The 14,835-nt window shown below is 38.3% G+C and overlaps 1 protein-coding gene across 1 annotated transcript; it reads right to left on the bottom strand.

The window, feature by feature from the left end:
• Positions 1–248: 248 nt before the first annotated feature.
• si:ch211-102l7.3 (inactive serine protease PAMR1) lies at positions 249–13,663 on the bottom strand. The gene is made up of 12 exons (XM_034877509.1): positions 13,397–13,663; positions 13,100–13,278; positions 11,401–11,562; positions 10,978–11,103; positions 9,209–9,323; positions 7,975–8,207; positions 6,970–7,035; positions 5,559–5,816; positions 5,081–5,147; positions 4,407–4,669; positions 2,384–2,724; positions 249–1,289 (listed from the first exon to the last, which is right to left on the bottom strand). Exons 2-12 carry the CDS (start codon positions 13,203–13,205, stop codon positions 777–779), a joined length of 2,250 nt encoding a protein of 749 aa, XP_034733400.1. The 5' UTR covers positions 13,206–13,278; positions 13,397–13,663; the 3' UTR covers positions 249–776.
• Positions 13,664–14,835: the final 1,172 nt, after the last annotated feature.

The following is a 14,835-nucleotide window of genomic DNA, read 5'->3' as shown; positions in this document are numbered from 1 at the left end:
CAATGACAGCACATGGACAGTCTGCATAGAAACTCGGGGTGCATAGCCTCACATGCAAACAAGGCGCAGACACACAGGTGCTGTTCTCCAGATCCACCAAACAGCAGGATGGACACAGGAGGCAATTTTTGAATATTAAACTTGCTTTTAAATAAATATTTTTATTATATTAAATTATGTCAAAGTATATTAATAATAGCATTAGTAACTACAGACCAGGACAGAAGGACATGATAATGTAAAAGTAAAGAACTGAAGCAGAAATTCCATGAGAAAATAAAAAAAAAAACTACTTTGGGTTTTAAGCTTGGATCTAGATGTATAAATTTCTTTCTAACCAGTGATAACGTCATTAACTCAATTTAAAATTGTTCTAGCTGTGTGGATTGCAGTTCATCAAAGACTCAAAATGGAATTTTTGTGGATTGCTTTATTTTTTAATTTTTTGAGCAGTCTTTAGTTGTTATTTGATGTGGAGGTGGCCCAAATACAGAATAATAACATGCACACATACAAGATCCAAGTAGAGCCAGGGAATCAGTTCTTACATGATATTAACACAGACAGCAGGTACAGAATTATCACTGCAAATGTTGTGCTATTACTATTTGCTCCATCGCCACCATTTCCACTGAGAGATTTGTAAAATTGGAAATAAATGAATTTCAGATTTAAGCTGAGAAAATCACCTTCAATGATATATTTAAAAAAAATATCTACTGCATGTTTTTCTCTATCCAGTCTCGGAAGTTGGATATTCGTGTCTGAACTGTGTACTACTGTTGGTGGCAGTTCTCTTCCATATAGCTGAAGCTCTCTAAACCAAGAAGCTGCCAGACTGTGTTGGAGGCTCCCTGAGTCTCTTCTCGACCCAACAAGATACCACTTGTGGAAAAAAACATAGCTGGCATGGTTGTGATCCCTGGAATAATGTTAGGACAAGGGCTTTGAGGACTGGACGGCTTCCTAATGACACACAGTGTATTGTCACTGATCACTGCGGTATGCGCTCCTCCTTGAGCAAATTCTCTTTCGCACTGAACAACATCACCCAACTCAACAAGTCTCGTCTGGCTCGGGGGAGGGTAGTGGCTCAGGTGCCTGTGATCGTCAGGTAAAATCCACCTTGCGGTGTGAGCCTCCTGTGCGGTCACCTCTCCACCTTGCACTTTGGGAAGACACACTGGCAACACATGATCACGGATCTTGACCTTGTCTTGTAGCTTGAGCAAAGCCACATTGGAGTCGGGGGCGGAGTAAAATTCTGGATGGATTAAAATGTCTGAAACCTGTTGGGGCAGGAAGAGAGAGAGATAGTCTGTGAATATGGTTGAAAATAAAGACCTAGAATACCTGAGAAAGCCTAATGTAAATAAAAATGTGCCAACTTTTGTTGTTTTTGGAAGATTAGATAATGCGCCTCAAGATGCGCTAAGATTTAAAATCCAAATCAAATATTGTTGTAAAACTTTAAGTGCACGTCTTAATGCCAAAGGATTTCTTCTCGTTCTCTATACAAACAATAACCTTTCCAGAAGATTGTATTCATTTAATGAATATTCCTTGCTTTCTACTTTAACACTCCATCTGCTGTTTGGTAGATTTTGCAGAAATGGGAAACTTTTGTGCACTGAATGATCTGAAAATAAAAAGACCATTACAAGCATTGGTTTTGGTAATCACAAGGTCAAAAATGGGAGTAATGTAGTGGAAAAAGGTTTTAGACATCTAAACTTCAGCCAATGTTTACCAACATTTAAATGATTAATTTAACCGGCATTTATTGTCTTACACATTCTAAGAAAACGTAAAAATCTCTTGGCCTTTAAAAGTCCCATGACATGGCAATTTCACTTTTTGAGTTTTTTAACATTAATATGAGTTCCCCCAGCCTGCCTAAGGTCCCTCGAGCCCTGGGTATCCTGCTCTGCCTTTGAGGAAATGAAAGCTCAGATGGGCTGATCTGGAATCTTGCTCCTAATGATGTCATAAGGGGAAAAGTAACCTCCCCTTTCTCTGCTTTGCTCGCCCATGAGAGAGAGACATCATGGCCTTCAAAGCGCAAAGTTGCATTTGGTCAAGGCACCCCCCAGCCTCCACCTTGCCCCCCCCCAACTCCTCAAAAGCTACAGACTCAGAAATGTTACATACTATGGAAAACCCATTGTGGGACTGAATCTAGTGGCTTTAAATCTGCAAAAAGGCTGACTTTTGGGAAAAAGAAGACTTCAGATACAGTATTAGGGGATCACTAAGGTCTATATAAAAGCCTCCAAAGAGCATCATGTCATGGGACTTTTAAACTAATTTAGCCCAGTTTTCTAAACACTCATCTAATAAAAGCAAACGATATGTGTTTTCTGACTAGAAGACTATATTGTACCCTGTGGTGGTGCAGCCTTTTCAGCCGGTTCTTGGATGTCTGGTACTGCATGTCTATGACAACCTTCACATGTGCTGGGTGAAGGGTCTGCTGCTTGTCCTTGTCTACCACACACTGAGCTGCCACCAGGACGCCATGCTGGGTGAGCAGAGCCCCGCTGCAGGCAAGGTGCCAGAATGTGGATTCCTCTGAGGCCCCCTGCTGGATAGACATGGTTACTCCCTGGGGCCTGTGGGTGCTGGCAGTGTGATCAGGAGGTGACCGGACATAGACGGCTGCATGCCAAGGCCACAGTGTTTCTGTGAGGTTGTGTTGACTGGAATTGTCTAATTTGCCACAAACTGTTGGAAGGTAACAGTCAGAGAAGAGAAAGAGTGTGTTAAAAATTTAATGTCACAACAAACTGCTAAACTGTGGAGTGACATCACTGAGGCAAAACCCAGTAATGTAGAGGAATTGTGCAATGTAGTTCAATGGTCCTGGCTGGAATACCTGTTCACAGGTACCAGAAGTTGGTCGACTCCATGCAACACAGATGGGAAGCAGTTCTCAGAAATAATGGTTATGCAAATAAATATTAGTGCAGTGATTCTAAGTAAACCAAACCCTTTAGACATTTTTTCAGTTTTTACAGTAAATCTTTGACTTTGTAAAGAAAAATGCAAATACTGTTATTTTTTTATTACTGCTAACAGCCTAATATTCATTTTTCTTCACTTTCTGTAAAGGTAAAACACAAACTTGAAACAAACATTTTTGGTCATGTTTTGCTTTGCAATTGAATGTGCAGTGTTCCCAATGCAATTATGTTATGGAATTATAAGCTATTCCAAGAATTCGGAACACTGTACGTTTTGCACATGGTGCAATGAAATAACTCCTCATACCACCAGCTGGCAGTAATCTATTAATAATTCATGCAGTTAAATGACTCAAACATATCTCGGCAAAGAAGTCTCCCGGCAGTGGGAGCGGAGTGGAGAGACCAACTTTCCTCCACCCAACATGCTTTCATCATACACTGTCTACCGTAAATTAAGCCAAACACACACGTCACTCATATGGCGATAGCAATGTGCTTTTCGTAGAATTTCCAGCGGCCGTCAGACTGTCAGACTGTGCAACGAACACTGTTGACTCTGTGCAAAACTCCCTGCTATGCTACAAAGAACTACTACAAACAAGCTCTTCATTCTAATCCCAACCGGTCGTCAGACACCGCCTCCCAAGAGCCTGGGTCTGACCGAGGTTTCTGCCTAAAAGGAAGTTTTTCCTCGCCACTGTCGCACTGTTGCTTGCTCTGGAGGAAACTACTAGAACTGTTGGGTCCTTGTGGATTCTGGAGTGTGGTCTAGACCTGCTCTATCTGTAAAGTGTCTTGAGATAACTCTTGTTGTGATTTGATACTATAAATAAAATTGAAATGAATTGAATTGAATTGCAATATATCCTGCAACCCATGGGCCAATATTATCATTACATCTGTGCATAGCTTTTCAATTGGGCAACATTTTAAAGTGCAATTTAATAATTTAATAATTCATGTGTAATTCATTGTTAGTTTTGGCTGTTCAACCGCCCGCGGCCCCAAAAAAAGGCCGACGAAGGCCGCCGCGGGACACACCTCACAGACTAGGCCGAGGGTTGATGGTTGAGACTGTCGTCTTGGTGTGTCAAGGCCCTATTAACCTATACATCAATCTCTCTCTAAATTTCCTAACATTAGCCACTAGGTATTGGCCAAACCAGACCAAGTGGGGCTGTTAATATATATTAATTACTCTCTTTTTTTTAAGATTATTTTTTGGCCATTTAAGGCCATTAACTGACAGGACAGCTGAAGACATGACCAGGGAGAGAGGGGGTAATGGCAGGCAGCAAGGGGCAAAACCCCGGCCCACTGCGTAGAGGAGTAAACCTCTGTATTTTAAGTAGAACATAAGTATCTGTTGGTTTCTGTCTTTAAGAAACTCTTAAAGCTTAAAGCCACAAGCTGGGTCTATGCTGTTGCTTTTGCTCTAACCTGGTGAGCAGGAAACATGGCGTCCACTCCACCTGCCAGACTTCAGACAGGTGCGTTGGGAGCTCCCTGTGTGGCGGTAGAGCGGGGAAGCACACTTGTACTCAATGGTTGTGTGGAGTGGGTGGAGGCCTCGAGGAAGCTCCACTAAGGCGGTGTTGTCTTTTTTTGACTTTGTATCCAATTTGAGTGGAATAAAACCAGCTGACAACAAATCGTGCATGTTGTACCTGGATGAGAGATGCTTTCTTTGACCTGGAGTCTCTCTGTGGAAAAAGAAATAAAGCTGCCTCATTAGCACTTTTAAAACATTAGCAATGCATAAAGGCAAGGTCCACTCAAGGTCCCCTCAACCACATCTTGTCACCTTCATAAGCGGAGGGAGCAAACTCTATATCTATTTTCCTGTAAGTGGATCTTGTGCTATTTTTATTGTTCAATAATGAACCCCTAAGTTCTACTTAGAAGAGCCTGATTTCATTTTAGAGAACAATGCAAACTCATCAGAAGAAACCTGTTTAGTATCATACTTAAGAATTGCTTCAACATTGACCTGTATTGCACAGTTAAACTTGATAGCGATTGATGGGAATGAAGGGATTAGATCACAAACTAAAATGCTGCAAGATATGGTAGCATTCAAGTTAATATACACACCACAGTATCTCAGTGGCTACCTTGATATCAGATGGGGCTTCAGAACACTTTGTCGGACAAGTCCAGAAATGCTGGGCTCTCGACATGCTGTAGGGGCAGATCAAGCAGGTGAGTAGTTAGTGCATCACTCCATTGCATACACAATTTGATTTCAGAAATATAAATAATTGTGAGCAGAAGATTAAGTTATTCTGAGAAAATAGGAACATTTACATGCGTAAAGTATCAGGAACAAACGTATTCATTATAAGGAAAAAATCCAAAACGTTACTGCTTCGTTTTTTAAAACACATGGCCCTGTTTACTATACATAATCACAGTGCTCTTAGTGCTAAATTGTTACTTTTTTGAGGATATGTAAATTGGGCTGTGGAATAGTAAGATTAACTGTATGCTGGAAACATTTTGTACCGTCCATATATAACAATGTAGTAAATAGCCCGCTTTGTGTGTGTAACCGTGTGTTCCCAACCCAAGTGTAATTTTGAAAACAGCTACCTCTCACACACTGGGGCGGCCTGCTACTCCAGGATCCATTAGAGAGGCAGGTAGTTTGATGGTTTCCACTCAGAATAAAGGATTTTTTACAAAAAAACTCAACGGCCTTTGCACCCCCAGCTGTGTCAGGAGCAGGTCTGTGGTAGCCATTGAGCAATTTGGGTGGAGGGGAACACCGGGCTCTGCTTGTTTGGCCTGTATGAATGTTTTTGAAAGAGAAAATAAATATTATTCCAAACCAATCACAGTGTGAAGATCCTCATTCTGCAGTTTCAGATATTGTGTTAGTGTTCGAAAGTATGGCTGTGGTGAAAAATATTGTTTGCCTTAAAAGGAAAATAGTTGAGTTACCTCTTACTGCATAATTATGGTAATTACTGATGGGATTAAAAAAAGTATCAAAAGCAAACAGTAAGTGTGTTATTTACAGTTATCTTAGTGAGATCTTTATTTAAATTAGAATTTATAATTATTTTCATTTCCAAAATTTGGAAAACATTAAGATGGATATGGGTAGGAAAATAAATAAATAATAATAATAATAAAAATCAAGAATAAGAATAAGAAACTGAAAAGTACTGAAAACTGGAACTGGTTTTAACTAGTAAGAAATGAATTGAAATGTTGAATAATACCAATAATGTATTAAACAAGAGTGGAATTGAAGGCTTAAAAAAAAAATCATAGTTTAGCATTTCAAAAAGTCATTGTATGTTGAATAAAGTAACAAAAAGGTAATACTATAGTTTATTGAAAAAAAGTGATTACAAAGTCAAAGTATAGTTTGTCAAAATAACAGTGCTAGAATGAATAAAATAATAAATAGCATGTATGTGTCTGTGTATGTATGTATTTATGTACAGTATGTAGACTTGGACTTAGACTTCTTTTTATTGATCCTTTGGGATGACTCCCGCAGGAAATTGAAAAATGTATGTATGTATGTATGATTGTATGTATGTATGTATGTATGTTTGTATGTATGTTTGTACAGTATTTATGTATGTGTGTATGTCTGTGTGTATGTATATACAGTATGTATGTATGTATTGTATGTATGTTTGTATTTATGTATGATTGTATGCATGTATGTATGTATGTATGTACATACAGTATGTATGTATGTATGTATGTATGTACAGTATGTATGTATGTATGTATGTATGTACAGTATGCATGTACGTGTGTATGTTTGTACAGTATGTATGTACAATATGTATGTATGCATGTATGCTAATGTATTGCCTAGCCTACAACATAATTTACTACAGCAAATGAATGCAGAAAGATAAGTTGGTCAGAATATAGCATTTATATTAAATATCATGAAATAATGTTCTTTAGGCTATTCCTTAATGCCCAGATCTGCCAACAAATGTCTGTTGTTAGGAAAGAACGTAACATCCCAGACTTGTTAGCCCTGTAGACCAGTGGTTCTCAAACCTTTTGACGTCAAGGACCCCTGAACTGACAGAAACTATAACACGGACACCCATTTGACAGATGTTGTCCAAGGGTCCCCATCTAATTAGGGTTCCAAGCCTAAGGGGCTGGGAACCACATTCACACAGCAGGGCTGTGGAACCCTTTTGTTTGTCTAAGGATGATCCATGTTATTATTTTCCTCCATTATTAGGGGTCCAAGCCTGTGGGGCTGGGAACCGCGGTAGCATTGCTGTAGATCACAAATGGTATTGACCTCAATCAAGACACTCCCTTCAGAATCTCTCTCTCTCTCTCTCTCTCTCTCTCTCTCTCTCTCTCTCTCTCTCTCTCTCTCTCTCTCTCTCTCTCTCTCTCTTTCTCTTTTTCTCTCTCTCTCTTTCTCTTTCTCTTGCTCTCAATATGTTCCATGCCTTTTCCACCAGCTTGTGAAATATAAATAAAACATTATTTTATTATGTGGGGGAGCTACGGAACATTTTGGGTTAGCTTCAGCACCCCTAAAATGGGCCTAACGATGTCTCTGCATAAAATAGTCATAGCGTAGTATGTAAAAAAAAGTCATTGAATAGTTTGTTTAAAAAAAAGTGATAGTATAGTATGTCGAAACAGGTGAGGAAAAAGTCAAAATATAGTATTTAAAAAAATATTCATAGTATACTACATTGAAAAAAGTGATAAAAAAGTCATAGTACATAGTACATCTATCTGGGACTAACTGAAACAGCCCGGATAAACTTTCCATTGAAGATGCCTGAAAAAAAAATATGTGGTATCAATAAAATGATCTCACCATTAGCAACAGAAAATATGATATATGCAATTGAAGAGATGTGCTGCAAGAATGGAAGGAGAGTGGAATTTCACATCTTGAGCTTTTAAAAGGGAGTATTTCCTTTTAAACAGTTGCATTAGATTGCATTGTACTGTTTCTTTTATAGTGTCTTATGTAAGTAGCATTCACATTAGTAACAATGATAGTACCTGCCTGAGCTTTCCTGAAAAGTAAGAACAAAGCCATCTAAGTTGTTGTAGCCATCTGAGGTGAACAGGATATGCAAGTGGTTCACAGAGCTTTTTATTGGAGAGGGCAGCTGATCCCCGCAAAACCGACCAATCACAGGGGAGTTTAGGTTGCTGCCGTCACGCACCTCAACATAGTCAAAACGACAGTTATGGTCAGACTCCAGACTGAGCAGCGAAAACCTGCATCATACACAAACAGAAATTATAGATCAAATATTTTCTATGACTAAACGGCTTTTTTGCATATTTAACAGCTGGAGGGATTTTTCCTATATGAGATGCAACAGTCTAATTTTAGCCACACACACCAGAAATCTTTCTTGAAAAGCCTAGATTTATTTCAATTCAATTCAATTATATTTATAGTATCAATTTATAACAAGAGTTATCTCAAGACACTTTACAGATAGAGTAGGTCTAGACCACACTCCAGAATTAACAAGGACCCAACAGTTCTAGTTTCCTCCAGAGCAAGCAACAGTGCGACAGTGGCAAGGAAAAACTTCCCTTTGGGAAGAAACCTTGTCCAGACCCAGGCTCTTGGTAGGCGGTGTCTGACGACCGGTTGGGGTTAGAATGAACTTAAATTTAAAGGTGCAAATCCTTTTCCAACTTTTTGCTTCAACTTAAGCTGACAGAGTGATAAGGATCTGAGCTAAAGTAGCATCCAGCGCACATAAATACAGTAGCTGTGTCAAAGAGAGAGAACGTGAGTAAACTGCACTGTTTAAAACCAGTCACACATCTTCTTATGTCAGGTTATTGTCATCATACTAATCCAGCTAAATCCTTTAGCTGTTTTTTTGTTGGAGACTAAGTATAACATAAATAATGTGCCATGGAGACCTTTTCACGGCACCCAGATATACAGTAACAGCAGATGAAAGAAGTAGCATCCTTATAATCTTTAGTAAATATTGCCCGGACTTTAGCCCAATACAAATCCTACCTCTAAACTATTCTCAACACACATTCATTACTCCTCGCACAGAATTAAAATGTCTAGCGCTTTTTCTCACTATTTATCACCCGAAGTCTCTTTAATAACAATATGACTTGTGGTCCCATCACAAACAAAGACCTTCATTTTCTTCAGGTTCAGACATTGATTGACTTTCAATGTTCCATGCATGTTATTTGATTTATTTTTATTTTGTCAAGCTTTGAATATAGTGACCCACCTCAGCTCGATGCTGCTGTCCCTCTCCACTTCCACTGTCCATTCACACCGGGCGTTTGTAGGGTAACTCTCCATGGCTATGAGACCCTGGGCCCGCTGAATGACGCCTCCACATTCTACCCACAAGAGAACTACAATCACGTTCTCATCAAATGTGTGTAGATCACAGTAGCACTGAACATTTTTACTGTTGAAACCAAGATAAGTAACATGACATGCTGTGTAGGAGGGCGGATCACTTCCAAAATATGTATGAGATGACAGGTTCCAAGCAGCCACTTCAAAAACCCCATGTTGTCTTCAATTGTAAACCTCATGCTGGTAGTCATGCTGACATGTGTGTACTTCAGAGGAATTAAAAAGGCAAAACAAGATGTTTCAAATTCTACAAATTGATTGCTGCCATTCCTCGCTGGACCAGCTGACGGTTGAAATTAGCGTTTGAGTTGCCACATAATATTCAAAGGTTTTGAAACATTTTTTGTACACATAGCAAAGCATTATTGAAATCATGCAGCAAAATGCATTGGAATGCTTTGCCACTTTATCCAATACAGGCTCAGGACAGGTTATGTAGGACAACAGAAGTTGCACAATGGCTCCATGCCTTCCTTTGAACATGTCAAACATAAAGTACATGACAGAATGGCATCCAAGTGGCAATTTCCCCAGGGCCATAAAAATAGCAATGGAAACATATCATGAGAGAATAGGGGATTGGCAAGCATGTAGCTTTTCTCTATTAATAGCAGCATGTTGCTGTAGGATGTACCAGTACACATTTGAACTCATTTGGGTATGGTAGCTGCTGTAGCACAAGAATAATAATTATAAAATTAAACAGCTGACTATTTCCAGCTTGGCTAAAACCAAACAAAAAAGCGTTGCTGCCACCAAGTGTCCTTATGGCGTATTACAAAGTTGGGTACAGTAATCTGAAAACAGTGGACCACAGGGTTGATTATGATGACAGGCTAACTAACATGCTGTGTTCCATATATTAATTGTGCCTTTCCGTATGGTCATAGAAACTAAAAGGGTTTGTTGAGCAATCTTAACCCTCCTGTTGTCCTCGGGTCAAATTTGATCTTTTTTTTGAAAAGGTTTCTATATCAGAAATGTGTGTTTCTTTCAACCAAATTATCAAAAACAATAACGTGGAAGGTTCCAAACAACACTCTCCACAAGTAGAATACATGATCAGTTCATTACTTTCATTGACTTTGGGTGTTTTATTCTCTGTATACCATTTACATTTTTTTTTAAATAAAAGAATGTTGAAAAGGTTACTAAAATTTTCCCTAACAACGCGCTGAAAAGCACAGACAAAAACATTGGAAAAAGTGACAGAACTAATTGAAAATGTTGGGAAAATGTGACTAAATAATGTCGCAAAAAGTGACAAAACCATTGGGACCAAAACGTTACATTTTGACCCAGAAAAACAACAAATTGCATGGTCAACGGGAAGACAACACAAGGGCTAAGGAGCTCATTGTAGAAGAAGGATATTGCGTTAGTATTCATACGTTGACTTGCAAGATAACAATATATTCTCTGTAGTGTGTCATCTAAAAAGAAAACCAAGCATTCAGTCAAAGAGTTATAGAAATAGTATAAAAGAACACATCCACACACATCACCACTAATTGTACAACTGAGTATTTCTGAAACGTACTGTATGCATTGTGTGACCCATATTGTGTCAGCAATTAGATTGTGAATATTTGGCCAATTCTGTGGATTCTGCATTACAACAATCCAACTCACTTCTACAGTCCCCTCCACTCCAGCCTTGGCGACACTCTGTACAATACTTTCCATTGACGAAGAAGTCATCATTGGCTTTCCATGTTCCATTGTTGCAGGTTTTACAGTTCTCAAACAGACTGCAGCCTTGCAGGACAGAAGCAGAACGTTAGAACTAACATTAAAGCAATCATCCCAAACATTGTAAAGTCAATTGGCCACTTTAATTTACAGCTGAATAAAACCATAATGTTTTAAACACCCTTCTAAGCAATGGTATCTAACATACAGGAAGTTAAATAGTTTACGTCTCTGAGAGATGGAAATAACAGAAGAAGAACTTGGTAGGTAGCATGAGTAGCAACGGCAGAACGAAAGACAAAGTAAGCACCTTGCAGATCATTACAAATAAAAGAATTTCCATGAGCGACAATGCCAGTGTACCTGGGTGAATGATACAGGGGTCACACTGATCCAGAACATTGCGGCAGCACGGAACAGTGTAGCCCACCCTCGACCCTTTTGAGGGACACCGACACTGGATCAGTTGGTACTCACAGCATGGACGGCACATGACACTCCACTCGGAGCTTGGACAGGTGTCCCCTGTTACCAAAACAAAAGACAGTGGTATCAAACTTGATATGCACCTACTGAAATCTAAGATCTTAGAACCTTTAATGGTTCTAAGACAGTCCCTTTAGAGCAGTGTTTCTCAAATGGGGGTACGTGTTCCCCCATGGGTAGCTTTGGAGGACTGGAGGTGGTACGTGACTACTTTTTATTTTTTTGCTGTTTTGGAAGTTTGTTTATGTCTCTTTTTTTCCAATGTTTTTGTCATTTTTTGCAAAGTTTGTTGCATATTAGAATTTTTCTTGTCACCTTTATTGACCTATTGTTGCCTTCCTTCTTTCTTTCTGTCTTTCTTTTTTTCTTTTTTTAAGTTTTTGTCACTATTTTTGACCTATTCTTGCCTTACTTCCTTCTTTCTACTGTCTTTTTCCAAGTTGTTGCCTTTTTCAACAGCGTTTATTTTTCCAAGAACAAGACTGTTTATTACATCTATCACTGACATTGCTTCATTGTTAGGGGGTACATAGCTTAATCCTCATGTTGTCCTTGGGTGAAATTGACCTGTTTTTCCAATATCAATGTTCTTTTTAATTACCCAAAATAATGTGATTGATTCCACACAACGCTCTTTGGCAAGTACAAATCTCATGAAGGTAAATATGGTGCAAATGTGAGAGCATGTAGATGCAATGTAGAACATGCACCAAATGTATCGCAAGACGTGTTGCAAAAGACGTGATGCGAGAGAGCACACTGCAGCAACAGATTCGAGAGGTTGTAATCACTGAGTTGTGGTTGTACTGGAAAAGGGACTGAAGTGAAAAAATAAAAATACAATAAGAGTACAGATTTTTTTCCTTCAAGATCTCAAATCATATTTTACAAGTGCTCACATTGCATCTACGCACTCTCACATTTGCACTCTATATACCTTCATAAAATCTTTATTACATTGATTTTGGGTTGTCTTGTTCAATTTCATAGCATTTGAAAAAAAGTGTTTTTGAAATAGTATTAAGTAAAAGTTAACATATACCAGTCTGTGATTATCCATCAACATCCAATCCTTTAATTTTAGAACAAGAACAAAATAATTCTAAATTTCTGCTTTTCTAACTCAAACATTATTCATGGTATAATAACAAGCAACAATAAAATTGTTAATTTTCATTTTTGATCGGATGACAATAAAAGGGTTAAAAACCTTTAACTATTCTACCCCTCAATAGTTATGGATTTCTGTGCTAGATAAAATGTAAAAGCCTCCCAGATATTGAACCCTCGCTACTGTATCCAATATATCTATATATAAATTGGTAGTGGCTGAATACGATCTACACCAGGATGTGTCGTTATTTCACTGAGGCACATAGAGTCTGTAACATGAACTGAGACTCGTCTCAGCGGCAGAAGTGACTCATTGTCATGAAATACCTCAGCAATTACGTCAATAGGTTTATTTCTTGTTACATGTAACAAAAAAATGTTCACAAAGAAAGCTATGTGATATAAAGACTCTCCAAAATTATCCAACATTCAATAAAAACAGCAAGAAATTCCTTTTACTCACCGTGTGGCCCAGCTGTTCCACTAAAAAAGAGATTTAGAAGGAGGTAGAAGAGTTTAGGGTCCAGAATAGTTGATCTGGCCCCTTTCCTTCTGAGGAAAGTGAGCATGTTGGCTGCCAATCTCACAGCAATTCACTTCCAAAGACGTCCTAAGAAAGTAGCACTAGCGTAGAATTATTTACAGATCTTCCCATCTGCTCAAAATATGACGTGCTGTATCCATGGATAAGGAATTCTCCCATCTCAGCATAATGGAAAAAGAATTTTAACCCATTACTTCGATGATTAATTCATGTGTATTTGCTTGAAATTGTTCATCTTAAATCAGTGCTAGGTCTCCAAATAACCCCTGTTTCTCTGCTCTCATCGTGAGTCCAGAATGAGTGCTGCGTGCTGAATAGTAACAGGGTAAAATACTTGTTGGCAAAGGAAGTGGAAAGTGCATTTGAGGGTAAAAAAAACATGCTAATGAGGAAAAACGTTGAAGAATGATGAAGGAAGTCCAGAGGGACAAATAATCCATCTGTCAGTTTACGGAGAGAGCTTTCAAGGAAAGAACAGACGTCAATCCCTCTATAGCTGCAAGTTCAAAACATTCTTATTTCCAAATACCTAATTAAAAAAAAAAAACTTCTACGACAACAGGAAGCAGATGTCCTCTCTATGAAATTACATGTTTATTATGATTTATGATTTGCCAGGAGCAATGAGGCTGACAGGATCAGAACCAGTTGCCTACCAAGGTTGCTGTCCATTACTTAAGCCTTTCCCTACTGTAGGAGATGTTTCCATGTTTCCATTTCTGTTCTCATGTTCTAGATTACAGAAGGTTGTAAGCAAATATGAGTCAACTTTTAAATGACTTCAGCTGTTGTCTACTGTTTAGAAAGGCTGTTGTTCCGTTTTGTGATATTTGATCAAGTCATCTGGTATTTTAATCTGATATTATTAAAGCTGAGTGTAGATTTAAAAAATGAAAATGAAAATTGTACAATAAATGCAAGTTAATTATGCTCGGCATCTTGTAGATCTTACATTTCTTACATGTCATCGATGTCCAGTGAAAACCCGGAACTCCACATCTGGTGAGGATACATTTTTAAGAAACTTTAAAACATAAAAGATAAAGTGTTCCTTTGTGGGTTTAAAAATAGCTCCTACCTTATAATTAAATAAACCATATACCTATTACAATTATGTGAAAAGGATTGGACACTTTGGAGATACATGTTTTTTACGTATTTATCAAACTTGTTGATCAGCCCCAGTCCTAAAGCAATAATCAAAAGCTTCTCTGCTAGATTTTTCTTTTAAAGACCACTAGAGGGTAGAGGATTAATTGTTTGGTAACATAACCTTGACATTATATAATCTCGCTACATTAAAGCTGATATATAAGCCAAGCATTGTCTCTTTACACATCTAGCAGACATGAAACAACAAAAAGTTCAATAGCCACTAAAAACATTTGGTCACTGGCTTGCTAGATGTTTGCGTTTTCTATACAAGCTTACTTTATCTTTATCTGTATGATGTTTTATAGTTTGCATCTAGTGTGAAAATACAGTATATGAAAATTGCAGATTTGTCAAAAAAATGTAATCACTCATAGTACCAAAGGTGCTCAAAGAATTAAAAACAGACTAACAGTACATGTTTTCTTTCATGTTGACATGTCCCATAGTATCCACAAGTCAACATAAATCATTTCCTCCCTGTACATACAGTATGTGGCTGA

The sequence above is a fragment of the Etheostoma cragini genome, chromosome 1 (genome assembly GCF_013103735.1).
Source record: "Etheostoma cragini isolate CJK2018 chromosome 1, CSU_Ecrag_1.0, whole genome shotgun sequence".
Lineage (NCBI taxonomy): Eukaryota > Metazoa > Chordata > Actinopteri > Perciformes > Percidae > Etheostoma > Etheostoma cragini.
The sequence above is the reverse complement of the archived record's forward strand: the minus strand, read 5'-3'. Positions and strand labels throughout refer to the sequence as shown.